The sequence below is a fragment of the Setaria viridis genome, chromosome 2, assembly GCF_005286985.2.
Source record: "Setaria viridis chromosome 2, Setaria_viridis_v4.0, whole genome shotgun sequence".
NCBI classification, from domain to species: Eukaryota; Viridiplantae; Streptophyta; class Magnoliopsida; order Poales; family Poaceae; genus Setaria; species Setaria viridis.
Window position 1 is genome coordinate 36,340,882 of NC_048264.2, and position 25,903 is coordinate 36,366,784.

General features: G+C 51.8%; 2 protein-coding genes across 2 annotated transcripts; one reads left to right on the forward strand and one right to left on the reverse strand.

Annotated features, from left to right (window-relative positions):
* Window positions 1-14,144: 14,144 nt before the first annotated feature.
* LOC117845220 (DEAD-box ATP-dependent RNA helicase 7) lies at window positions 14,145-18,644 on the forward strand. Its single transcript, XM_034726181.2, has 14 exons — window positions 14,145-14,714; window positions 15,357-15,491; window positions 15,571-15,711; window positions 15,812-15,923; window positions 16,094-16,164; window positions 16,250-16,404; window positions 16,482-16,593; window positions 16,908-17,009; window positions 17,085-17,145; window positions 17,223-17,394; window positions 17,477-17,573; window positions 17,659-17,753; window positions 17,845-17,978; window positions 18,152-18,644. The coding sequence occupies exons 1-14, from the start codon at window positions 14,211-14,213 to the stop codon at window positions 18,385-18,387; spliced, it is 2,127 nt and encodes a 708-aa protein (XP_034582072.1). The 5' UTR covers window positions 14,145-14,210; the 3' UTR covers window positions 18,388-18,644.
* A 1,558-nt stretch (window positions 18,645-20,202) lies between these two features.
* LOC117842648 (putative alpha-L-fucosidase 1) lies at window positions 20,203-22,495 on the reverse strand. Its single transcript, XM_034723140.2, has 3 exons — window positions 21,602-22,495; window positions 21,253-21,492; window positions 20,203-21,142 (listed from the first exon to the last, which is right to left on the reverse strand). The coding sequence occupies exons 1-3, from the start codon at window positions 22,156-22,158 to the stop codon at window positions 20,458-20,460; spliced, it is 1,482 nt and encodes a 493-aa protein (XP_034579031.1). The 5' UTR covers window positions 22,159-22,495; the 3' UTR covers window positions 20,203-20,457.
* Window positions 22,496-25,903: the final 3,408 nt, after the last annotated feature.

Below are 25,903 nucleotides of genomic sequence, written 5' to 3' on the forward strand. Positions count from 1 at the left end.
TTCTTTTTTTTAAGAATGATAAGAGAGGAAAGTACCACTGGTACTTTAAAAGCATCGTAACAAAGCTCATAGAAATAGAAAGTCGTTTTGGTACTTTGGCTTGTGGGAAATTGTTCCATAAATAAGAATGAACAGTTACAATATATCAATTTTTCACTTAAAGCACAATTCACTAAAACTCGTTCCCAAAAACCAAATAAATGATTTTTAAATTCTCACCTCTAAACTTTAATTTGCTCCGTCTAATTATCTCCGACCAAATATGCCTCACAGCTGATAGCAGTCTTCCCTTGTAATTCTCCTACGCTCTTATAACCATGCTAATGTAGCTGTCATTTTGCGAAACGCAGCACACACAGATGCTTACACACGAACGCGCACTCGTCCCCTTAGTTGACAAGCTCGGACAGCTATCTGTTTAAACTCCTTTTGTTACAATGTATGAATCAGCTTCAAGCCGAACATTTAGGGCCTAGGGGTGTCTGGACATCCATGTTCACGTATATTTTCGGCCCCTAAACCGCGGCCTCATCGGTTGAGACCACTTTTTCGCAGTTGCCACTGACAACAACGTCGTGCAAAGAGAACGAAGGCGACCAAGCCAATGCGTCGTACCACGCATATCTGATCCCCTAAAGATCATCTCGTCGAAGAGTAGCGCTCGAGTAGGGAGATAGTGTAGGTCGTGTCCTAGTCCGTCTAGCTCGTTCCATCACCCTTCACCCGCATGCACGAAGAAGGAAATAGAGCAGGGCTGGCCTGACGAATGCAATGCAAGGCCACTGCCGCTTCACATGCGATGCGAGCCCTTATCTTCGTCGCCACATGCGGGCAGCTGGACACGGCGATTTCGGGCGAGCAAGACGAGCAGCATCACAACATGGGTGTGTGTGGTGCTTTGATGCTCTTTCCCCGTTTCATGCTTGTGCAGAGCGAGGACGACGAGAGAGGCCGCCGCGTGATGGCACTGGCCACTTTGGTCAGGCTCAGGCTCAGGCTCAGGCTCGGATACTTGTCTCTTCGAAGCAGCAAGCCTGCTAGCTAGCCATTGCCTGAACTAGTGCAAGGAACACGAGAGTCTACTCAATTCGCTGGACCAAATTGGCTCGATTATTGCTGGCGCTGGCAGTGAAATTTACCGGGGCGCAGTAGATCGGATTGCTCAAAGCATGATTATTTTAGTTTCCGGAACCCTACTACAGATTATCACATCGACGGGTAGGAAGGTACTGAAGGAATTTCACTACATAAAAACAAGGAATTCCAAATGGATCATGATTTATTTCAGTGTCATATAATAAGGAATTCTCTCTTGAATATATTTCACAGTTCAACATAGGGTGTGGGGTGTGGTTTCGTTAACTTTTTTACACGTGAGAAGCGCACATCCTTGCATCAACAGATCATGAGGGCGCTGGTTAGTGGTTACAAGGCAGAAATGAATATCACACATTGCAAGGCCACTTGCACAACAGCAAAGCAAACTGGATTGTTTCTACTCGATCAGTAGTCAGTAGTCAGTACTCACTGATCATACGGCGAACTCTCAAACAGAGATTAGTGAAGGACCGGGACGGACGATCAGAGGAGGGTAAATGGGAGCTTTTCAAAATTTCCTCCGAGAACGAGGTCTATATACTAATTGTCACCCAAACACACATCGCTTCTATTTGCCAAGATGATACAAGTCAACTCGTGACAAGCTCACCTAAGGAACAATTAGGAAAGCTCAAAGCATAGCGGAAGCAAAGCAAGGTGAGACACCGAAAAGCTTGCACAAGAGATTGATCACAGCTCAAAAAGAAAAGATCAGATATAAGGTTGCATGCACACTTATTTTTTCAAATCTTGACCAACAGAGCTAGAATAAAAATCACGGGCCACGCATGCAAGATCAAGAGAAAGATTTAATTAGTTGCTCATACAACCAAGCCACACGACATGCAAGAAAGAGCTACCTGATCATTCAAATAAATAAGCATCTAGCTGCGGAGCAAAGCAGAGATAGCCACAGTAGCTTGCATGTAAAAATGACTAGCACACAAGTACAGCAATGGATAAATCGTCTGAACTACAAATGCCAAAACTTGTGATTGCTAGATAGATTAAATAATCCAAGACAATGATTGATTACTGTAGTCTGAAAGGGACACGCTGCATAAGCCTGTGACTTGAGTAGCTTACCTGGACGAGATGGAAAACTCAAGAAGAGCACAGGTGAAGCTGTCGCTGTGCTGTCTAGTGTTGCCTCACAGTCTCCTGCAGCTGGGCTGCTCCCTTGCGAGTGCCCCACCTGGTCCGATCCACAGCAGGGAGCAGGCCTCTGCCTGGGCCAAGCTGGCGCAGCAGGTGTTGCCGGCCTGCTGGCTGTGCTCAGCGCCGGCCGGGCCGCTTGGCAACGAGCCGGACCGCTTCGCTTGCTCGGCCTGCCGCGCGAGTCAGCGAGCTGCGTCCGGCCTGGCTCACGCACGCGGTGCCCTTCGCCCGAAGTGCCTGCTGCCCGAGACAAGAATACGAACAGCAAGAACAGAAGCACACGCAAGAACCAAGCTTGAGACTTCAACTGAAAAATCCTCCCTCAATGCTCAATGAATCGAAACGAAACTCGAGCCACAGTAGCACCTCCGAAGATCTCAAAAGCTCAAGTATTCACAGCAGATTTCGAAGAAAACCGAACACCCTTCACAAAGCTCGGTTTGGAGAAAATTTCAAATTCATACCGAATCCGTGAGAGATTTGAGTGAGGATCGTACCAAAGTTGATCACAAGGATCCTAGAAACGAAAGCCTCCAACAAATCTCACGGGATTCGCAGCCAAATGCAAAGAACGAAAATTCACTAAAAATAGCTCCGAAAATACTAAAAAAGATAAATTTCTGATACAAAGAGGATAAAACAAGATGGCAAGAAATTGATCTTTGCGTTACTCCACCATATTCAGTTATAAGCCACTCTTAAGCACAATCAAAGCTAAGATGGTAAAAAGATCAAATCAAAGATCATCTCTCTCTATCTCACACAAAGACTCTCACCAACAAAATGAGAACCCACCAACAAAAAACCCTTGAGATGTGTGGTTGCCCAACAGCCTACTCCTCATATATATATATATATATAGGCATTGGGCAAATATCTAAAATACCCTTACATAAAGCATACAAACCCAAATACCCCATAGGGGTAAAACCATCGAACTTTTTCTTGGTACATCGAACGGACCTGGCGCCCGTACGACTTCGCTTCGTCTCGACACAACCTTCGCAATGGTTCCACGCGTCCTTCGACTCAACGTCGTCCGGCTGCACCGGACTCGCCCCCCGGTTCTGAGGCCAAACCGGTCAAATCCTCTTGCACACCCCGCAGCCATGACTCATCCCCGATTTTGAGGTCAAATCGGTCAGACCCTCTTGTACACCCCGCAAGGCGTGACTCACCCCCGATTTTGAGGTCAAACCGGTCAAACCCTCTTGCACGCCGCACCCGACATGACTCACCAGTGTTGACGCGTGTCCAGCCTCCGCCAAGCCTTCGACGCATCCAAGTCTTTCGCTCCCGCTCCCGGACTGCCTACTCGACTCGCCTCCGTGACTCCGTCCTGCTTGACTCAACCGACGCCGTCTTCATCCCAGTGTACTCTTGCTCTTTCGTGCACCATGTGGATCGTCCATGACTTCGCCCAGACTCCTCGGGTCCCTCGGTACAAGTCTACTCGTGTCCACCCTTCACATCCCTAGTACATCGGCATGAACTTTACGCTTTACGTTCACCTCATGCCGTCGACTGATACGTCGCATCCTACACCTGCACATCACAAGCCAAGAGACACGACACTCAAGATATGTTTTACACAGGTACCACACAACACAACGCACACAATACAACACCTCCGATTCACCATTAGCATAATCATACATATATGAAATATTGACTCAACTAGTAAAGCTTAAATTATCTAGTGAATCACTCATCATAAATAGATCAATCAAGGCACATCTTAACTTTGTCTCTCACTTAGGTTCACATTTAAGCATGCATAGCATAGCTAGACTTCACAGAATGACAGAATGGAAAAAGTAGAAGTGGTCGAAGAGGTTCGTGCTCGTTCGATTCTTTAGCAGCTAACTAGTAGGAGTAGTAGCTCAACTCACTAGTATTGATCGAGCACATGTCATCACTATACGTGGTGCCTACGACGCGCACTCCACCCTCGCGATCGGCGCCGGCGCCGCCGCGGTGGACACCGAGAGCCTCAGCGCGCAGCTCACCCTGATCCTGTACCACCTGGAGCGGACAGTGCACTTGAACTCCCCAGCGACGACGAGCTGGAGCTCGAAGACCCCGGCGGCGCTCTCCCTGGCGAACGCGGCCACCTCGTTGGGCCTAGGGGCCGGGGTCGCGCTCTCCCCCTTCCAGGCCAGGCGGTAGACCATCGTCTTGCCCAGGTAGCGGATCGCTGGCCCACACCCTGCGCCGGCCAGCCGGGCGCGGGCGAACGGCCGGCCGAGGAAGCGGAGCTCGGCGTCGAGCGGCGCCGCGCGGCTGAGGACGCCCACTACCGCCCGGCTGTTCCTCCGCAGGGAGACCACGAGCGCCAGGTCGTAGGCGAGGGACGCCGCCGGCAGCGTGCCGTTGCCGCCAGGCGCGGTGAGGGCCAGGCGCGCCAGGGAGGCCTCGTCGACGCTGGCGCGGAAGGGGACGACGCAGGCGTACTTCACCGCGACGACGATCCACCCGATGAAGGCGACCGTGAGGAGGGCGCAGCAGCAGTACAGCACATCCTTTGCCACGCCCATGACCCGCGTCCTAGCTCTACCCCTCTCGCAGCTTGATTCTTTGTGAGTGGGGCTTTGTTAGCTTAGCTAGCAACGCGGCTGAATATATGTGGGCAGTGGCGGCAAGTGAAATCTTTGTGAGTGAGTGGGATTTTTACTTGCATTTCACTATTTCAGCCTAGCAAGGCCTCGAGAAATCTTCAAGTAGCGAACACACAGATTCCTGCGACAATATTGAAAAGTACTGGTAGCGTACCATATCTGATTCCTGAAAAATGTTCTTTTTTTTGAAAGATTTGTCAGGAGCACTGCATTGTCATTTAAGAAGGGAAGCAAGCGAGTCTGTTACAATAATCTATTACATAGCAAATGGCGCTTGAAGCGCTCGCAAATACTCGCAAATACATTGTCATTGCTGAAAAATATTTACTACAGGTTATCTCGTCGAGTCGTCCTTGAGTGGGGAGATAGTAGCGTACGTGAAGCTGTGTCCTAGTCCGTGTCTACTAGCTAGTTCCATCACCCTGAAGAACATGCACGCATGCACGAAGAAGGAAATAGAGCAGAGCTGGCCTGACCAAGGGGGCACGGCCGCTCGCCGGCTTCACATGCGGGTCCTTATCGCAGAGGCGAAGAGCGAGGACGAGACATGGGCGACGCCGCGCGATGAGATATGGCACGGGTCACCGGCCACCGGGTCGATCAGGCGGGCACGCACACACATGACTCGTAGTGGCCGCGAGGCGAGAACGCACTTCCAGCCAAAGGCCTCGTGAAGATACTAGAGCGTCTGAAGCAGCGGGCCTAGCTAACCATTTGCCTGAACTGTAGTATGCGAGCACCGGTGCACCACTTAACGTGCAATTGACGAAACTCGAGACTCTACTCAATTCGCTGGACCAACCAAATTTGATCCGATTGCTGCTGGCACTGGCAGCGGAACATACCGCAGTACAGCCCATCGTTCCTGAAAGCATCAATTTTTTTAAAGAAAAACTCGTGAAGTTTACTACTAGTATTAGGTAGGTCGTATTGAAGGTTTAAGTTGCGCCAGTCTACACAAAGATCGTCGATCCATTTCACCTCGTTGTGTTAATGTAGTTTGTAGTAGTAAGATGAACATCGGAAGGGGACGGCGCAGGAGTACACCGTGACCATTGCACGTATTACTGGAAAACTCAGCATTCGTCCCGAGGCTTAATACCGGTTGATCCGTGGTGAGGACGCAGCAGCATCAGCACGCCAGATCTTTTGCCATGATCCGCGCCCTAACTGCGGGCGACTGAGCTGCAGGCCACGCCGCCATTGCTGTCGGTGCGATCTCATCAACTGCGCGGCTGCTCGCTTCGCTGGGATGCGGCAGCGACGGCGAATCGAGCACTTAGGATCCTTGCTGCTGCTGCAGGATGGCAGGATGTGAAATTGACCACGCCTGCTAGCTGCATTTGTGTTTCGATTTGATCAGACATTTCGGAGCTTCAGAACCGGCGACACGTTTGCACGGGTGGTGTCTCCTTGGCGCCAAACATGATACGATTCCCTCGCAGTTGCTAAACGCTCTCAGTTTGCAGTCACCGACTCCGTAACGCCGAGGAATTGGTCGGAGCTTCAGGACCTTCTCCGTGGAGCGAGCTCGGGCGCGCGCGCGCGCGCTATGCCGAGCACCCGTTCAGGTCGCTTGCCAGCTGCCACCCGCTGCACGGCCCACAGAAAGCTTGGCGGTCGCGTTCCGGCGGCCGCCGCTCGCAGGCCATGCAGCAGCGGCGCATCGAAGGGATGGTACAGTACCAGCCGGCAGCCGTAAGCTCCTGCCGTGGAGCAGGGCGTGAGACGACGAGGAGTCGAGGACGCTCGGCAGCGATATGGATCAGGACGGCCAGCCGCACGGTCGAACGGCCGGCCGAGGAAGCGGACCTCGGCGTCGAGCGGCGCCGCGCGGCGCGGCAGGCGCCCATCGCCCAGCCGCATTTCCGTAGGGCGACCGCGTGCGTCAGGTCGTAAGCGAGGGACGCCGGTGTGCCGTTGCCTGGCGCGGCGAGGGCCAGGAGCGCCAGGGATCCGGGGAGGCCTCGTCGACGCTGGCCCGGAAGTGGGCGATGCAGGAGTACACCGCGACCATCGGCACGACGACGAACGCCACCGCGGCGATGACGCAACAGCAGCAGCGCACCAGATCATTTGCCACGATCCGCGCTCTAACTCTAGCCCTCTCGCTGAAGTGCTGAACTCAGCACAGCAGGGCAGGGCAAGATGAGCGAGGCAGAGTGATAGCTAGTAGTATAACTGGCAAGTGGCAACTAGCAAACGCAAGCTGGGCATCCACCACGATATGGCTCATGCTGGGCTGCTACTGCTAGCCTTCTGTGCGATTGATTGCATGGCAAAAAAGAAAGGCAACAAAGATGACCAAGCGACTGACGCATGTGTAAAAATGCATACTCCCTCCGTTCCAAATTGCATGTCGTTTTAAGTTTTTTTAATTCATAGATATTATCATGTATCTAGGCATACACTGTATTTAGGTGCATACAAATATCCATGAATTTAGAAAAACCATAACGACCTACAATTTGGAACGGAGGGAGTACCACAGAGCCCATGATATCTGGAGAAGTGAAAACCATGGACTGTTGTTCCCGAATTCACATGCTTAATTATCCGTTCATGAGTAGCCAAACCACTGTAGTTTTTTTCTAAAAAAACACACTTGAAGTTAGTTGGATTTGCTTCCTTCTGAGTCCTTACATAAGCATGAACCCTACCCCTTTCTGCCTGCAATGTGATAGCAAGAAAACTCACATTTCAGCCTAACAAAAGCCTTGTGAAGGAAGAATCAACCATTAATATTGCCTGAACTAGCATTCAAGCAGCACTTTTTATCTCGCACAACCGTTTAGGTGCAAAGAACAGAAGACCCCTCAATCCGGTGGAAAATTGTCTGAATTATTACTTGGCTGTTAAATTTGCTGGACTATATTTGATTCATGAAGGTACAACAGGCTAATTTTGTTTCATTTACCGATCACTTTTCCATCCAATCGTAACGTTACAAGTCATATGCAGTCATTTTTTTTTCTTGACAAAGAAAAAAAGAGATAAAAATAGTATTGTTATTTTCAATCCAAAGTCCAAACAGCGTGTATATAGCTAACTCGTGCAAAACAGATTGAGAAAAATAAATACGATCGACCGCTTGGCTCAGAAAGGAACGTACGACTCCAGAAAGAGCTCACGTCGCTAGTGTAACGGTTCTCACCTCTTATTCTCTGATGATTCTCCAACTACTGAAGTTCGATTATGCTGAGTGTCTCTACTGGGTCGAATATGCAGACTTGATCTCCTAAACAATCTATATACAAATGAATATCCTACTTAAATCTCTGTGCTGTTGACTCTCTGATGCTCAATTCGCTACCGAATATCTGCTACTAAATGCTAGATTTTTTTATTTTAGCAAATCTTTTTTTAATCTCTGACCACACGATCTGGCATGAAACAACTACTGCTACTGCATGTCTCTCACTTGATAAGCTGTTTAGGCTAAAATAGAATGGGGGTGAAAATTCTACTCGATCTCGTACTGAGTACTCCACTACTGATACTATGAGATTAATTTGATGAGCCTAAAAGAACAAAAAATTACTGAAACAGAGAAAAATATCGGTACAAATAGAAATAGGTATATACTTCGATGTCCTACAAACATAGAAAAGATCAGTACATTTTTAAGGCTATGGTTAAACTAATTTGTGTGCACCGGATCAGCACCAGCAATACGACAACCATCATGGTGAGGTGATGACCATGTAGCTTCTCATCTTCACGGGTCCATTTCTATACCGGGGGCTTCCATCTATCTATAGATAGGAGAATTATTTTAAAGCCTAGGCCCATTTCTTCTCTCCTTCATCTTCCCCACACTCCCCGCCGCCGCCGCCTCGTCCTTCGCCCCGGCCGGCCATGCCGTCCGCCCACCCTCCACCGCCACCCTCCACCTCGTCCTTCCTAATCTAAAGCTCGTCGTCGCCCCCACCGAACCTCCTACCCTGCCCGGCCGACGACGCTCCCGCGCCACCTCGCCCTTTGCCGCAGGCCATACCGCCACCGCCGCCCCACGACCTTCTCCTCTAAGGCTGGCGGCCATTGGAGCCCCGCCCCCCAGAAACCCGAAACCCTAAATCCGCCGCTCGGCCCCCACCGACCTCAGCCACCGCCGCTGGCCGCTTCGGCCCACCACCCACCCCCGCCGTGGAGCTTCCTCCCCTCTCCCCCCCTACACGTATACCCCTTGGACCCGATGGCGGCGTGCGGCGTTGAAAGAGACAGAAGGAAGAAGAAACAAAAAGAAGATCGTGCGGCCGAAAACATCCACACGAATCTTAAAGATTGGAAGGTCAAGTGCTTTCCCATCTCGCGGAAGATGGATAGGATTTCTGTTCTATACCCCGATAAAAAAAATTAGGCCAGAAACTGCAACAAGATCAGATGACAGAGCAACTTTCGGCCCATCTATATAGCAATCGATAGCACAACCAAAACACACTGAGGAAGCGGACATGCGCCTTGCCGTCTTGCTCCCAGAATCACAATGCACATCCAAGGCGTCTATTTCGTGCATGACAAAACAAAAAAGGGTTCGTTTGCTGCCTGCCCTAGGTAGGGTGCGTGGACGATGACGACGAAACGCCAAGCTTCAGCCGGGGCCTTAGGTGAAGCCTGAAAAGTCTTCTTAGGGCACCAGCCAGTGCATTACAATAGTTGATATCCAACTTTTGGCTTTCTCTACCATTAGCCGTGCTGGTTCAGCATAGCAGTCCCCAATTATCAATTCTGCTGTGAACCACCATATAAAAGCATGATGATGAGTAGGAAGGTGGCGTGAAGCTTTGCATTGGTGTACATATCGCCCCACCACCCTGATGCCTTGCAAGAAGGAAATAAAGTAGCGTGGCCGGTTTCACAAGTGAATCCCAGTCGGCTGCCTATTTCGAGCAAGTGCTTTCCTAGTTGCACTCGGCGCGCGAGAGAGAGGAGGAGATCTGGAGATGGGTGAGGCCGCATGAAATCCTAATGGCTTGGCGGACGACGATGAAGCCTAACCCTTCCAACCTGCAGTGTGAATGCAAGAAAACCCTGTCAAGCTAGAATCTTCAAGCATTGCCTGATATAGTAAGTTAGTAACCGTCGCTTTTTATGTTGCACCACCCATCACTACTATAGAAAGCGGTATCACCGTTGACCCCAAATCGGCCTTCACCGCCGGTATGGGATCCGTCATATCCAATTCGCCTTCACCCCATCACCGTCGGTTTTGGAACCGACGATGATGCCGGATAAAAAAATAAAAAAAATCCTGGCCCTACGTCCCGCCGCACCTCATCTGCGCCGGCCGCGCCTCCCCCACGACCCACCAGCCACCCCTTGTCCCAGCCGGCCGCCGCTCCTCCCGGCCGGGCGCGGCCGGTGGGATGCAGGCTGGGAGAGGGGTAGCAAAGGGAAGGAGGAGGAGAGAGAGAGATAGAGAGTGACTCACCGGTCGGCGAGCCGCTCGACGCCTGGATCTCGCCGCCTGCCGCTCCTCGAAGTCGAGCCTGCCTGGATCTCGCCGCCGCTCCTTGCCCCCCCCCCCCCCCCGCGAGTTGGGCCGTCGCTGGCGCAGCTACTCCTCAGCTCGCTGGCTACCACCACTCCTCACTGCCGCCATGAGTTGTGAGGGGCGCGCGGAGGGGGGAGGAGAGGGGCGGCGAGATCTTGAGGAGAGGGGGAGAGGGGAGGGAGGGAGCCACGGAGGAGGGGGGGAGGAGGGGAGGCGGCCAGGGCAGAGGGGAGGGCTGAGAGAGAGGGGGGTGCGGCGGGTGGGAGGAAGGGAGGGAACCACGGAGGAGAGGGGGAGGAGGAGGAGGGGAGGCGGTCGGGGCAGAGGGAAGGGCTGAGAGAGAGGGGGGGAGGCAGAGAGAGTGAGGAAGAGAGAGGGGGGAGCCGGGTGGGGGAGCAGGGTAGCATGGAGCCGGACGCAAGTTGTTCCTTTGAATTGAAGTTGATGAAAATTTCGGGTCTGGGGCAACTATCACCGCCGGTTTGTATTACGAGCCGGCGGTGATGGTAATTTTCACCGCTGGTTTTCACCTCCTATAGCTTCATTTCCTTTACAACCGGTAGTATCCAATCCAATTTACCTAAAACCGTTTGTGATAACTTGTCTCGGATGGCTCGTACTGTACTAGTTCGTTTTCATGCGACGGAACACAAAGGGCCATCAATTCGGTAATTGCAAGCCGCGTGAAAGTAATTTTTACCGGAGTGCCTTTTGACGTGCTCTTTTTCTAAAGGAACTCGCCTAGCACATTCATCACAAGCAGAGAAAATGAACGCTGCATGCCAGCATGTATATACAATCCAATATATGGTCACGGGAAAACAAATGGCTGTTGCCCTAGGCTGGGACGCTGGGATTTTTCGCGAACTTTTTCTATCCAGATACACGTGAGAATCGCGCGCGCACATCTTCTGCATTAAACAGACTGTAAGAAGGGGCGAGCCACGAAATCAAACAACACCGATAGGGTGAAAGCAGAAACAATTATCGCACAATGCAAACGACGAAACGAGCACTTGCAGGAAACAAAATAGATCGCTAGTCACTGATCAACGATGAACATTCCCCACGTATAGATGTTCAATCCCAGGTAGTACTAGTTAGTGGACGCGGTCACTGCGGTCGGTCATCATGTCGGCGTCGATCCGAGGTGCATGCTCGCGCCGCCTACGCGCACTTCACCCTCGCGAACGCCGCCGGCGCCGTGGCGGTGGACGGCGAGAGCCTGAGGGGGCAGGTCACCCTGATGGCGCGGCGGCGGGGGTGGGCCTCGTAGTGGACCTCCAGGAAGACGGCGAGCTCCAGGTCGAAGACGCCCGCCGCGCGCTCCCTCGCGAGCTCGGCCGCCGCGTCGGGCCCGAGCTCCACGGGCGCGCCCTCGGCCGCCGTGTTCAGGCGGTAGACCTCCATCTTGAGCGGGCGGATCCTGCCCCGCCCCGCGGCGGCCAGGCGGGCGCGCGCGATCGTGCGGCCGCGGAAGCGGAGCTCGGCGTCGAGGGGGCCGCGGCGCCAGACGGACATCGCCCAGTTGTGGTTGTGGAGCACGACCGCGACGGAGAGGTCGTAGGAGACGGCCGCCGCGGAGCCGGTGCCGTTGGTGCCGCTGGCGGGCGCGGCGAGGGCGAGGCGGCCGTGGGCGGCGTCGTCGATGGTGACTCGGACGGGCACGACGACGGCGTACGCGGCGACGAGGAGCGCGGCGACGGCGAGCACCACGAGGAGGAGGCAGCAGCAGGATACGGCCGCCGTGGTGCCGGAGAGGGAGTGGTGGTGGTGGTGGGTGTCACCGCCGCCGCAGCACATGACGATGCACTCGCCGCACGCGTCTCCGCACACGTCTTCGTCGTCCATCAGGGCCCGCTCCTCCGCGCCATAGGCTACTCCAACCGATCTCGCGGCTAGGACTTGGTGGGATCGGAAGAGGAGCGGGGGTTTGGAGGTGGGAGCTAGAAGAAGATGGCCAGATGGGGTTTTCTGTTGCCTTTGCTTGGTTGCTTCCTCGGCCCCCCAGCAGCGCGCTTTTTTTTTTTTTGAGAGGAGAGAAGACTGGTTGTTGCTCACTGAATTTCCGTACTGTCTGCCTGTCTATTCCCCTGTAAATTTGGAACCCTCCCAACTAATGTAAATTTTAAGCAAATCAGATGTGGATTAAAAGCTGCACTGTTCAGCTGTGTCCGGAAATGGAGAAGTTTGACGTGTCATTCGGATCCGAGTAATTTAGATCCTGTTTGGCACGGCTCCACTCCTAAACTCCAACAACTCCATAAAAAAATTCAGCTAAACACCCCAACTCCGAAACTCCATGGAGCTGTAGTGCAAATGGAGGTGGAGTTTTGGAGCACCTCTTTTGCTACTCCAGAAACCTCTCTTTTGAACCTCCTCGTAGAGTTGGTGGGTAATTACCCACAAATACCACTGGTTAAAAAAAAACGTTTCATTCTATTCTCCCTTCTATTCTCTCGAGCCCCACTCGTCGCCAGAGTCCCGCCCGTCGCCGCCCCCGTAGCCGGCCTCCCGTCGCCGCCCGCCGCCCCACCACCCGTCGCCGCCTCGCCGCCCCTCGCCGCCTAGCCCGCCGCCCATGGAGGGTCTCCCGTGTGCGGCACAGTGCTGTGGAAAAAAGGGGAAGAAGAAGATGGGATAGAGAGGATGACAAGTGGGGCCTTAATTGGGGGGCAACGATGGCAATCCACACTGAAATCGATCTTTTTTGGAGCTGAGAGCACCCATCTAGCCAAACACCCCATTTTTGTTCTGGAGTTTTAGAGCGGAGCTGGCTCCATGTGGAGTTCTGGAGTGGAGCAGCTCCACCCGAAGTTGGAGCCATACCAAACATGGCCTTAATTAGTTGATTTTGGCAAACTACTCTGTGTTTTAATTTCGCAAAAAAATTGAAGTACCGATCTGAATCCCAAGACATAATTATCCATGATCAAGGTTGATTTGGTACAGATATAGGCATCCGTGTGATGGCCAAATGTCGAATGGGACACGAAGGGGGTGTCTGGGAGGAGGGGGCTAAACTTTAGCCCTGTCACATCGGATGTTCGGATACTAATTAGGAGGACTAAACATAAGCTAATTATAAAACTAATTGCAGAACCCCTAGGCTAAATCGCGAGACGAATCTATTAAGCCTAATTAATTCATCATTAGTGAATGGTTACTGTAGCACCACATTATCAAATCATGGACTAATTAGGTTTAATAGATTCGTCTCGCGATTTAGCCTAGGGATTGTGTAATTAGTTTTATAATTAATCTAGGTTTAATACTCCTAATTAGTGTTCAAACATTCGATGTAACGGAAGCTAAAATTTAGCCCCCTCCTTCTAAACACCTCTGAATAAAGCAGTTGCAGTGCCCATGACTTCCAACTTTCCACGTCTTCTTTGCATTGCATCCATGATCCATCTGCTGATCTGCAATTGCTCTGCAACAGACTGCAAATCTGCAACTGGAGCCGCAGCGGAGAACTAGCTGTCTTTGCATCCACCGGGACGGCCACGCAAGCAAAGGAGGGTTCCACGTCCCAGTCCATGCTCCAGCGTGTCTCCGCGCTTTACACCGTGGACAATTGCCGCTACGAAACCGCGCTCCCTCTTGGCCGGTGGGCCCGCGACCGGCCCAAAGTCCAAACTCCAAAATATCAACGGCCACCGCAGCAGCACGCGGACCCCACGCCCACCCGGGTCACGTGCCCCTCACGCGCTAGGGTTTTCGCGGCATACCTACAAGTACTCGAAACCCCGAACGCTCTCCCCCTCTTTTTCCGGCTGCGCCTTCCCCTCGCAGCCGCCAGCCCCCAACCGCTCGCCGCCGCCCCCTGCACTTACCCCGCGATGTCTCCCGCGCTCGCCGCCGCCGCGGAGCCCATGGCCGTCGACGATTCCGCCTCCAAGAAGGCCAAGCGGAAGCAGCTCAAGGCCGCCGCCGCCGCGGCGGAGGCTGAGGCGGCGGAGGCCGCTTCGGCGAAGAAGAAGGAGAAGAAGGAGAAGAAGCGGAAGGCGAAGGAGCCGTCCCCGCCGGCCCCGTCCTCGGACGAGGAAGAGAAGAGCAGCACCAGCTCGGAGGAGACGGCCCCCGCTGCGAAGAAGGCGAAGAAGGAGAAGACGAAGAAAAATGTCGAGGCCTCACCTTCGGCCTCGGAGGACGACGGCGAGATCACGGCCAGCAGCGACGAGGACCCCGCGGACCCGAACGCGCTCACCAACTTCCGGATATCGGAGCCGCTGAGGCAGAGGCTCAAGTCCAAGGGGATCAAGGCGCTGTTCCCCATCCAGGCCACTACCTTCGACCTCGTCCTCGACGGCAGCGACTTGGTCGGCCGCGCGCGCACTGGCCAGGTGAGAGCTTTTCCAAATTCGTGATTCATTTGGTAGAGATGCAGGGTGTGCTTATTTCGTAGCATCTGTTGAATTGCTAGACCGTGCTGTGCTTGTACACTTGATAACAATGACAGGGGAGCGCTATGGTAACTGTTCTGGTAGGAATTTCATTAAAATCATGGTACCTGTTGAATTGGAACCGCGGATTGTTGCATTGCTTTGTGCTGCTTGAGCTTGATAAGGTCATGGTCCATGATCAAGCATATGTTAGCTTGTAGGGAAGTGGCTGTTTCTGAAAGTCCGGCATAGGTTATGATTATGTGCTACCGGTTTGGAATGACTGTTTATGAAGGTCAGCTAACCCTTCTCGTCCGTATATGATTATGATTATGATTCTGTAGTACTGGGTGGGAATGACTGTGTTCCCTTCTCTTCAGTTTAGGATTATAGACTGTAGTACTGGATGGGAAAGGCTGTTTCTGTCAGTCAGCTAACCCTTGTCTTCAGTTTAGGATTATGATTATTTGTAGTACTGGACTGGAGTGTTTGTGGAAATCCCCCTTAGTTTGGACTGGATAAGTGGACATGAGGAATAGCATTGTTCTTTCTATACTAATTATTATTTCTGAAAACTTGTATGACTGGTGTTATTTACTATAGGGCAAAACTTTGGCTTTTGTACTGCCCATACTGGAGTCGTTGGTTAATGGGACACACAAGGCATCCCGGAAAACTGACTATGGCAGGCTTCCAACTGTTTTGGTTCTGCTACCAACCAGAGAGCTGGCCAATCAGGTAAAAATTGTGCCACTGTCTGATTGCCAAGAGAGGAGAGTTTTTTATGCGGTTTTGACATCACCACAATGAATTTCAGGTGCATGCGGACTTTGAGTTTTATGGTTCCACATATGGGCTTTCTGCGTGTTGTGTGTATGGGGGTTCTCCTTATCGTCCTCAAGAAATGGCATTGAGAAAGGGGGTGGACATTGTTGTTGGGACTCCTGGTCGTGTCAAGGTAATTTTTTGTGTTTGTTGATTTTTACAGCACATTGGACCATGAGGCGTGAACAATGTTTCTCCTTTTCTTACGTATGCTGCATTTCTTCCTTGCTCAGGATTTCGTTGTAAAAGGAACTCTAAATTTGAAGTCTTTGAAATTCCGTGTCCTTGATGAAGCTGATGAGATGCTTAATATGGGCTTCGTTGATGACGTAGAGCTCATTCTTGGTATGTTCATTCATTAGTTTCTCAGTCTCGTATAGGTTCTTTCAGTTGAGGCAGTTTCTCTTCATATTTCTTTACTAGTCACTCCTTTCTGAATTTCCAAGTGGAACAATTAACAGCGATGCTTAATTTTCTATTTGATGTAACTTATAAGACACTTAATATGTGAACAGGCAAGGTTGAAGATGTTACTAGAGTACAAACACTACTGTTCAGTGCTACTCTGCCTGATTGGGTTAATAAGGTAAATTCACTTTGTAGGACCTGCCCGTTTTTCAGGACATCTCAGTATTTATGTGCATTAAAAATCTATTCTGGAATCATTGTAGCTCTCCATGAGGTTCCTGAAAGGTGACAGGAAGACAGTTGATCTTGTCGGCAATGAGAAACTGAAGGCTAGTGCATCTGTCAAGCATCTTGCTCTTCCTTGCAACAAGGCAGCAAGGGCACAAGTTATTCCGGACATTATCCGATGCTATAGCCAGTATGTACTCCCTAAACATGGTCTTTATTTCATTGCTGTGATTTTCATCAACTTTGCTAAACATCTCTTTGGTTCAGTGGAGGCCGAACCATTATCTTCACCGAGACGAAGGACTCTGCATCAGAGCTTTCTGGTTTGATCCCTGGATCCCGTGCCTTGCATGGAGATGTTGTGCAAGCTCAGCGTGAAGTAAGTGATTGAGTTAGTGTTTGACTACATCCAATGATCTCAGTACCCAGTTGCCTAATATGCTATACTGTCTGGATAGCATGCCTTTTCTGAATGTTACTGGCAATATTCTGCTGACATTTAATGATCCAAGTGATATTGAAATGTTACTCTTCTCCTGACACAACTGAATTCCATTCTTTATTTTTAAAATTGTTGAGTGTGATAATGAATTTGAAATTTCGTTGTGAATCATTTTTAGCTGTCTGCCCATCCATATAAAATCCTGTATTAGTTGTAAGATACGGATGTTTGATACACGTATAATTTTGTAGGTTATCCTTGCTGGATTCCGGGGTGGGAAATTCCAAGTTTTGGTTGCTACAAATGTGGCAGCTCGTGGTCTGGACATTAATGATGTGCAACTTATCATTCAGGTATGGACTATTTTCCACTGCAGTAATTTTCTAATAAAGGTTTTTTCACTCACTAATTATATATAAAACTTCCAGTGTGAACCTCCACGTGATGTTGAAGCTTACATACACCGGTCAGGGCGGACAGGGAGAGCAGGTATGCTAAATAGGAAGCTCATGTGTGCACTATTGATAATAATGCAAAGTGCTAACTAAATACATGTTGATTTTCAGGTAACACTGGTGTTGCTGTCATGCTCTATGAGCCCAGATACAAGCACAGTGTGAGCAGGTTAGAAAGGGAGTCAGGGGTTAAGTTTGAACATATCTCTGCGCCACAGCCTACTGATGTGGCACAATCAGCTGGCACCGAAGCTGCAGATGCTATTTCGAGTGTGTCGGACAGGTAAAGTAATTCCATGGCCATTTTGGGATAAACATGTTTTCATTGGTTTGTGTTACTAACCGTGTGGATGGGTGCTGTGTAGTGTTATCCCTGTCTTCCGGCAGCAAGCAGAGCAACTGTTAAGCTCTTCTAGTCTGTCTGCAGCTGACTTACTAGCCAAAGCACTGGCAAAGGCAGTTGTAAGTTGGTTCTCATTTTACATTTTTAGTGTTCTGCTCTCTTCTAGATATTGGCAGTTGTAATTAATAGGAATTTGTTCCTTAGGGATACACTGACATAAAGAAAAGATCATTGCTCTCTTCTATGGAGGATTACACTACATTACATCTTCAAACTGGCAGGCCTATGTGGTCACCGGGGTAAGTGCCTAAAAGTCTGCACTTTCTACATCTGAGTCTTGATTATTCCATTACCTTCAATTGATGGGAAAAATCCTTTTTGTTCATGCAGGTTTGCTTTTACTATATTGAAAAGGTTTATGCCAGAAGAGAAGCTTGCAGATGTAAAGGGTGCCACCCTAACAGTTGATGGAACAGGGGTTGTATTTGATGTTCCTGCAGCAGACGTTGAAGACTACATTCAAGGTAACCATTTTCACTTCTTTGCGAAATGTTATTTTCTCCTATGCTGTAAAATCCATGGAAAACCTTCTTCTCTTGTTATGCAATTCAAATCAAAGCTGTTGAACTATCCTAGTGTTGTATTCCAAAATCCACATACAACTGCACCACTCTAAACTCACTGCATGATCCTGCAGCTGCGGAGAGTGCTGCCCAGGTGACAATTGATGAAGTTAAGCAGCTGCCACCCTTGCAAGAGAGAGAGCAGTCAAGAGGCAACTCTGGCGGTGGAAGATTTGGCCGTGGTGGAGGTGGCAGCAGGTTCGGTGGTGGAGGCGGCAGCAGGTTCGGTGGTGGAGGCGGCAGAGGTGGAGGTGGCAGCAGGTTTGGTGGCAGGGGAGGCGGTGGGAATAGGTTTAACAGGAGGAATTAGGTCTGTTGCAGGGTTGATGAACATTTGAAAGCAATATGTCATTTTTGACGTAGAATTGAGGTGAAGAGGGGAGGGGATAGTCACAGTTTTGGCTGCGAGTGTATCGGCTTTTATTTATTTGTTAGTGTTTGTCACCAAGATTATGATGATCAATTTTGCCATCGCAAGCGTACAATTTTGATCTTGTACCCCATAAAGATATCAACTGTTATGATTTGTGTAAAGATATATGTATTGGTTTTGCCATTTTTGAGATATTCGATGCAAATCTACTTTCTCTCAAACTCGGCTTTTCGTGTCAATTCTAATAATTGGCTGATCGATACCGCTGCCTGGTTTCCCAACTTTTGTTTGCTTCTAAACACTTTATGGTTTGAGAAAATGAGCCCATGAAGGATTGGTTTATTTGGTTGTATACACTTCGATTTGAGAAATGAACTCATCTACAATAAGTTTGAGCTATGCACTCATCTATTCCGTCCCAAAATAGTTGGGGCGTTGCGCTTGCGCCTGCGGCCTGCCACTGACCACTGTTGCCTTGCCTGTTGGGCCGGGTCGGGGGATGTTTGGAGTTTTGGATAGTTCGGGTACCGGGTACATTTACCCGAATTACCGAAATTAAAATCGGTAATACGAGTCGCTATCCGAACTAAACATCGGGCAGTGCGAGTTCAGGTTGTTCGGGTCCAGGTTCGGGTAACGGGTAGCGGGTAATTTGCTCAGATTTATCCCAAATTACTATTTGTTTTGGCTTTTCTACTCCGTCTCAAATTAGTATTCGTTTTGGCTTTTCTAGATACAAGCTTTGATATGGATCTAGACGTATGTATGTCTAAATATGTAGAAAAACTATAAAAAAAATATAGTAATTTGGGACGGAGGGAGTAGAATGTAACACTGTTTTTATTTTTTTTCATCTTGAACCTATTCCTCCAACCAAACAAGATTGAGAATATTATAAACGTTATTTGTTGTATCTATAATAAACAGGATTGGTTGAGAGTTGAGACGTCACGTTTTCCTCCATCCCAAATTACTATTCGTTTTGACTTTTCTAGACTCATAGTTTTTGCTATGCATCTAGATTTATACTATGTTTAAATACGTAGCAAAAATCATGTAGTTAGAAAAAGATAAAACGAATAGTAATTTGGGATGAAGAGGGTGGGAAAGATTAGACAGTGCAACCGACACTTGATGATGCATTTGTCCGGGGATTCCTCGGGAGCGGCGAGCCGCGACGCCTCTTATGGTCATGCCGGTCACATGATCCCAGTGGCATGCCCCACTTCTGGTTCTCTGGCGTAGTTTTCACTTTTCAGTGGCACGAGCAAAAACTGCGAATAGGTGTCGCACGTTGTATGTACTATGTAGTAGTAGGAGTATACTATATGAGATAACAACAGCAGAGAGAATCAGAGAATGCCACAAAAAAAGCTTATCTTTGCGCACGGCGAATCGCCCTGCTGATTTCATCACGAGAAGCGATCCTCTAAGCGAATTTTGTTTGATTCGGTTCTCGTCACCAACCGGGTCGGCCCGAATGCCGCTGCAGGCTGCAGCATTTTGTTCTCGACTTCTTTTGTTACGAAAGGCCTCGACGGACCAATCCAACCGTAACGACCGCCGCCGGACGTGCACGGCAGGCACGCGATCACAAGTCACCACGAGATCAGTCACATCGGCCGCGTCACGGTTCGTAGACGCAACGCAACGGTGAGTGAGCCAGCCAGTGGCACGAGTCGCACAAGTGTAAGTGCGTAACAGCACCACACAGCACGGCACGCGAAAAAAAGTAGCCACTGCACGAGCCACTGACCCAACGAATTATTCTGCACGCCAATTTTGTACTTTCATCACGGAACGGATGGATCAATCCAAACAGAACGCCGTTTTTACGTGGTTCCCCATCGCCACAGCGACCGATCGCCGGAGCGCCGCTCGTTTGGTGGCGGCGGAGCGCGTCGCGGCTCCGTTCGGTCCGGGTCCGGCTGATCGACGACGACGTCGACTGACCACGCAACACCAATCACCGAATCGTACACAATCCCCCGCGCTGACCGCCCCACGTCACATCGCGCCCGCCTCGACGAAGGGGTCGTGGTGGAGCCCCACCGCCGACAGCAGCGGCGGGCCACGCCGCGCCGTGATCCAGATCCTCACCGCCCGCCCCGCGACGGCGCGGGGCAGCCGGTGTAGCCGCTTGTGCCCGACCGTGGTGCCGTTCGCCACGGGCGCGCCGTCCACGTACACCTCGTGCCGCTCCACGCGCTGCCCCAGCGCGACGTGCTCCTGGATCCGCACCACGTTGAACGGCCTGTTAGCCGCCTCTGGCGGCCGCCGGAGCTCGATCCAGTACCCGTTCCGGCGCCCGTCCTCCGCCGTCGGCGCCCAGTACGTGTCGTCGCAGCCGTCGAGCACGTTGCGGGCGGCGAACCCGCCGCCCGGACCGCCGCGCTCGCTGCTGGCCCTGGCCGCGCTGCCCGCCGCGAGGTCCGTGCCGAAGATGGTGGCCACGGCGGCACCGAACTCGCGCAGCCGCGCGACGTCGGCGTCCTCGACCAGGCCCGTGGAGTTGGGCGGTGCGTTCAGCAGGAGCACGCAGTTCCGGCCGACGGAGTTGTAGTAGATCTCCAGCAGCTGGCTCAACGGTTTGGCCGTCTCGTTCCTGTGCCAGAACCAGCCCGGACGGATCGACACGTCGCACTCCGGCGGCACCCAGTCAGGCCCCCGCGGGTCGCCCTCGTTCAGGTACCTGCAGGCAGGCGTAGCAATGGCGCATGCATGAGCATTATGCCATTATCTATTAATCCGTGGACTCCATATTGACAGAGGATGGCACGCTCTGGTCGCGCATGCACGTACTTCTCGATGCCGGCCTCGCCGATGGTGATCATGGAGCGGTTGACGGTGGACCAGCAGGTGGTTCCGGCGAAGCCCTTCTCGTCGCCGACCCACCGCACGTCGGGCCCGTCGTCGGAGAAGATGTTGATGGAGCGCTGCAGCTGCTTCACCGTCTGGAACCACTCCTGGAAGTGGTACGTCATGTTGGTCGCGTTCTTGCCCTTGGCGCCGTCGAACCAAATCTCCGACACGCTCCCGTACCTGCATAGTTTACGTATGTATTCACGCACAGAATCATGGATTAAGCAAATAAAAATTGTCTACTTGCATCATATCGCCACCATGGCTCACGTGTAGTTAAACAACTGACCCGGTGAGGAGCTCGTGGAGCTGGGCCTCGTAGTACTCGTTGTACGCGACCTCGTCGCCGTACCGCTCGTCGTGGCGGTCCCACGGCGAGAGGTAGATCCCCGCGTCGACGCCGCGCGCGCGGGCGGCGCCCACGAACTCCCTCACCACGTCGCCGCGCCCGGCGCGCCAGGGGCTGGCGCGCACGGAGTGCGCCGTGTACGCGGACGGCCAGAGGCAGAACCCGTCGTGGTGCTTGGCGACGAGGATCGCGAGCGACGCCCCCGCCGCGCGCGCCGCGTCCATCCACTGGGCGGCGTCGAGCGCCTCCGGGCGGAACAGGGACGGGTCCTCCGACCCCGTGCCCCACTCGGAGTCCGTGAACGTGTTCATGCCGAAGTGGAAGAACATGATCACCTCCCGCCGCTGCCACCTGAGCTGCGCCGCCGACGGGATCGGCAGAACCGGCAGCGGCGGGGGCGTCGCCGGCGTCGTCGGGCGCCACGCCTCGGGGGTGGGGACGAGGATGGCGACGGCCAGCGCCGCGGCGGCCAGGGATAGTAGTGGACCTGCCGCCATCGTGTCGATGACTCTCTGTGCGCGGGTGGCCAGGTGTGGGTGCGGTGATATATGCTGGCGTTCTGGCAGGCGCTAGCTAGGGGATTGCGTTGGGAGGATGGGATTCGGGCGAGGAGGAATGTGCCAAGCGGGCACGACGAGCGCTTTCCCAAGGGATGGTGGTGGTCACGGGCGGGCGCATGTGATGCCCTGTCGCTTCGCCTTGCCTTGCCGCTCGCGGCGCGCGGCGCCTGCCGTTTTCCTGGTGTTCCCTGCCTGGGCTGCCCTGCTGCTACATGCGCAAGGTTGTTGCAGGAGTTTGGATGTGGCCTGTGGGTTGCGCAGCTAGCGTTTCTTTCGGCTGGCTTGCTCGTTTAACCAGCAAGCACCAGAGATCATCTCGTCCGCGTGCCGTGCCCGTCGTTGCCTTGGGCCTCAGGGCCTGCCAAGTGCGAACCCCACCTGCAGTGCTGAGACTGCACTGCGCGCACAGTTTTTCATCACCAACTGAAACTGGAACAGCCAAACGCTGGGTGCACAGTCAGATTCTTGCGTGTTTGGGTGGGTGATACCGCGTGAGGGCGTCAGAAGGTACACCGCTTAATTGAAGTTTATGGGTTCGTGCCCTGCACGATGACGTCGACGGCCCAGCAGACCTGGTACGATGTGGAGTCGAGGAATGACGCCGGATGTCATGACAGCGCGAGTTTTGTTTCGTGTACAATTATTATATGTATGTCCGCACTTCACGGAACGTTTCCTTCCACGCACTTGACGACGCCCTTCAGCCAATCAGTCATGTTTGGACAGTTTTGGTGCTGCCTGCGGACGCCATTCATCTGGTCGACTTTCTGCCCAGTAAGGGCCCGTTCGTTTCCACCGGAGTGGTTCGGAATGAGGCCCAATCTGGATGGATTGAAATGGTCCGAAATGGCATGGTTTGTCTTCGCTGTTCAGTTAGATTTGGTTTGGAATGAAAACAGGCCCGGTTCGTCTTTCCCTCTCTACTCACGGCCCGGAATCATTCCCCACCTTCTCCCCCTCCGGAACGGATCCTGGCCACTCGCTCGACTCGGTCTACTCTCGGTCCTCCCTCTCGTTCAGCCTCCCGTCCCCGCCGGATCTGCGCGCTTTTTTGTTTTTTAGCCCTTTTTGCGAAAGATTCTCACAAATACGCCCTTGGCGGAACCAATTCCAAAAATGGACCCTTAGCTTGGCGCCATCCACGCTGGCGCCAAGCTTACACGTCTCGGCGCTAGCCATCCTGGCGCCAAGGTCGATGCGTAGCTGCTGACACGGACGCCGACGTGACGGGGGCTTGGCGCCATGGATCTTGGCGCCAAGATTGGGATAAGAAACCCACATCCTAACCAGTTGAACTAGAACATAGTTTGTTGCACACTCTTCGGAATAATTATACTTGTTTCGTTCGAAACGTCAGGAGGTATGGGTAAATTACTCGGCGCCAAGGCCTACGGCGCCAAGCTTGGCGCCAAGATCCATGGCGCCAAGCCCCCGCCACGTCGGTATCCGCGTCAGCAGCTGCGCATGGACCTTGGCGCCAGGATGGCTGGCGCCGAGACGTGTAAGCTTGGCGCCAGCGTGGATGGCACCAAGCTAAGGGTCCATTTTTGGAATTGGTTCTGTCAGGGGTGTATTTATAAGAATCTTTTGCAAAAAGGGTTAAAAAACAAAAAAGTCGCCGTCGCCGTCCCCGCCGTCTCCCGCCGTCTCCGACCGCCTCCGCCGGGCCCGGGAGGCCTTTGTGGCCGCCGAGGTAGCCAGCACCGTTGACATGGAGGCGTTCCTGGAGGAGCTCAAGGGTGTCGCGCTCGAGGCCAACCGCCACCGTCGGGGCGTTCTTTCGGAGCTCGTTGCCGCCGCCAGGGGTTACCAGGCGACGCTCTACCTTGAGGCGCTATCGCGCTTCGTGCTATCCATGCACGACCCCGAGGTGCTCCGCCGCTTTGACCAGTGCCGCCCCTTGCCTGGTAGCTAGTCCCCTTTCTTGCTCCCAAGGTCCGTGCCGTTTCTTTCTCTGTTGCTTCGTTTCTTTCGTTCGTGCAAATTCTTAGTTTCTGTATTGGACACACATGGCATTCCTATTGGTTCTGATATTCTTGTTGGTGGTCAGATTAATCTATGCTACAAGTAACTAGAGAAACAGTAGGATCAGTACATTTGGAGTGATGCGTGAGTCTGATTTCAGAGTCAGAGTGCTATTGGCTATTTACCTACTGCTTGTGCCTGTTGATCATGCAGGCATCTTTGAGAAGCACGAGATGGGGTAGCAAGTGCTGGGCAGCGAGGACCAAACCAAGAAGACAAAGTATAAAGTTGTATGATACTCTTGTCCCAGTTAGATACAATCGGGTACAGATACAATGGCTGCTTCCCAACATGCAATTTTTCATATCTGATGCTCATGAGAGCTCATGTTCTTCTTCGCTTGTGTTTTGGCAGTGGCCAGTTGGGTGGTAGGTGGTGGTGAGCGACTCGAAAACGTTTGCAACAGCGTCCTGTGGACAGCTGCGCCTCATGGATCCAACTTGGACTCCAATTTCCCCAAGGAACCATGTTGCCAGCCTCATTATTAACCTTCCTGAGAATTGACTTGAAACCAAATCTTTCATGACCTGTTCATTATGACCTGTTCGTTTTGAGTGGATTGGCAGGATTAAATCCGGCCGAATTGAGTGACACAAGTGGAATCACTCCAACCGGGCCTGGAAGTAATCCTGGCCGGAATTCAATTCGGCTGAAACGAACGAGGCCTAAATTGATTTCACTGAGTTTAATTACCAGAGAGAAGATCGGATGGTATGGGGTAGCTGCTCGTGCAGCTTTCGACTTTGGTTGCTTTGTACACTCTGCATTCTGCAACGCAAGGCAGCGCATTTTTGATCCAAGTTCAGTTCCCCTTTAGAAAGGGAGGAGGGAGGAGGAAAAAGTGGATTAAGAAAAAATAAAGTGGAAAGGGGAATGAAAAGAAAATCTGTTAGAGAAGGGTTTTCTACCATCAATCCCCTTTTATAGCTTGAAAGGAGGAAAGTGATGTGTTGGAGATACGCTCAGGTAGGATTCTTCTTCCTCTCCCTTTTTCTCCCTCTTCCTCTTCTTATTCTTCCTTCTTTCTCTTTAGAAATGAAGAGGGTGCTCAAGGGGGTGTATATTGTTTGTGAGGAGCTAGGGGGCTTGAGCCCCCTTCACCACCTGGATTCGGTTAGACCGATGGAATGATATAAATATTTCGGTTAAATTGATGGAATGATATAAATATTTCGGTTAGACTAATGGAATGATATAAACCTCTCATTATTGATAGACATCGCATACCAAGACTAGAACTGGAATGGCTGTGGATCAGGGGTGGATAGCCTGACATCTCAACCGTAGAGTTGTATGCAATAAACAATTCAACCCAAAAGTTTAAAGGAAACTCTAACAGACCGGAGAGGCTGACAAGCTGGGTGCAGCAAGAGGATGTGCTGGCCGCGACGAGGAGTGGTTAGTCCGCGAGAATGGCGCATTGGCGCAGTGGAAGGTTGCAGTTGTTTGTGTTTTTCCGTCTCGTGGTCGTGGAACCGAATTCCCTCCACTGGAGTAATGTGAGTTTGATGCCCAGTTGGCCCTCCCCATCGGCCTGTAGTCATTTCTGCAACTGTTCAAGCTACAGATGCCATGACTGCTAGAAAACGAGCAAGCAAAGAATTGATGTGGCTGCACGGCGGGTACAGCGTACACCCCGGCGCGCTCACTCCTGCAC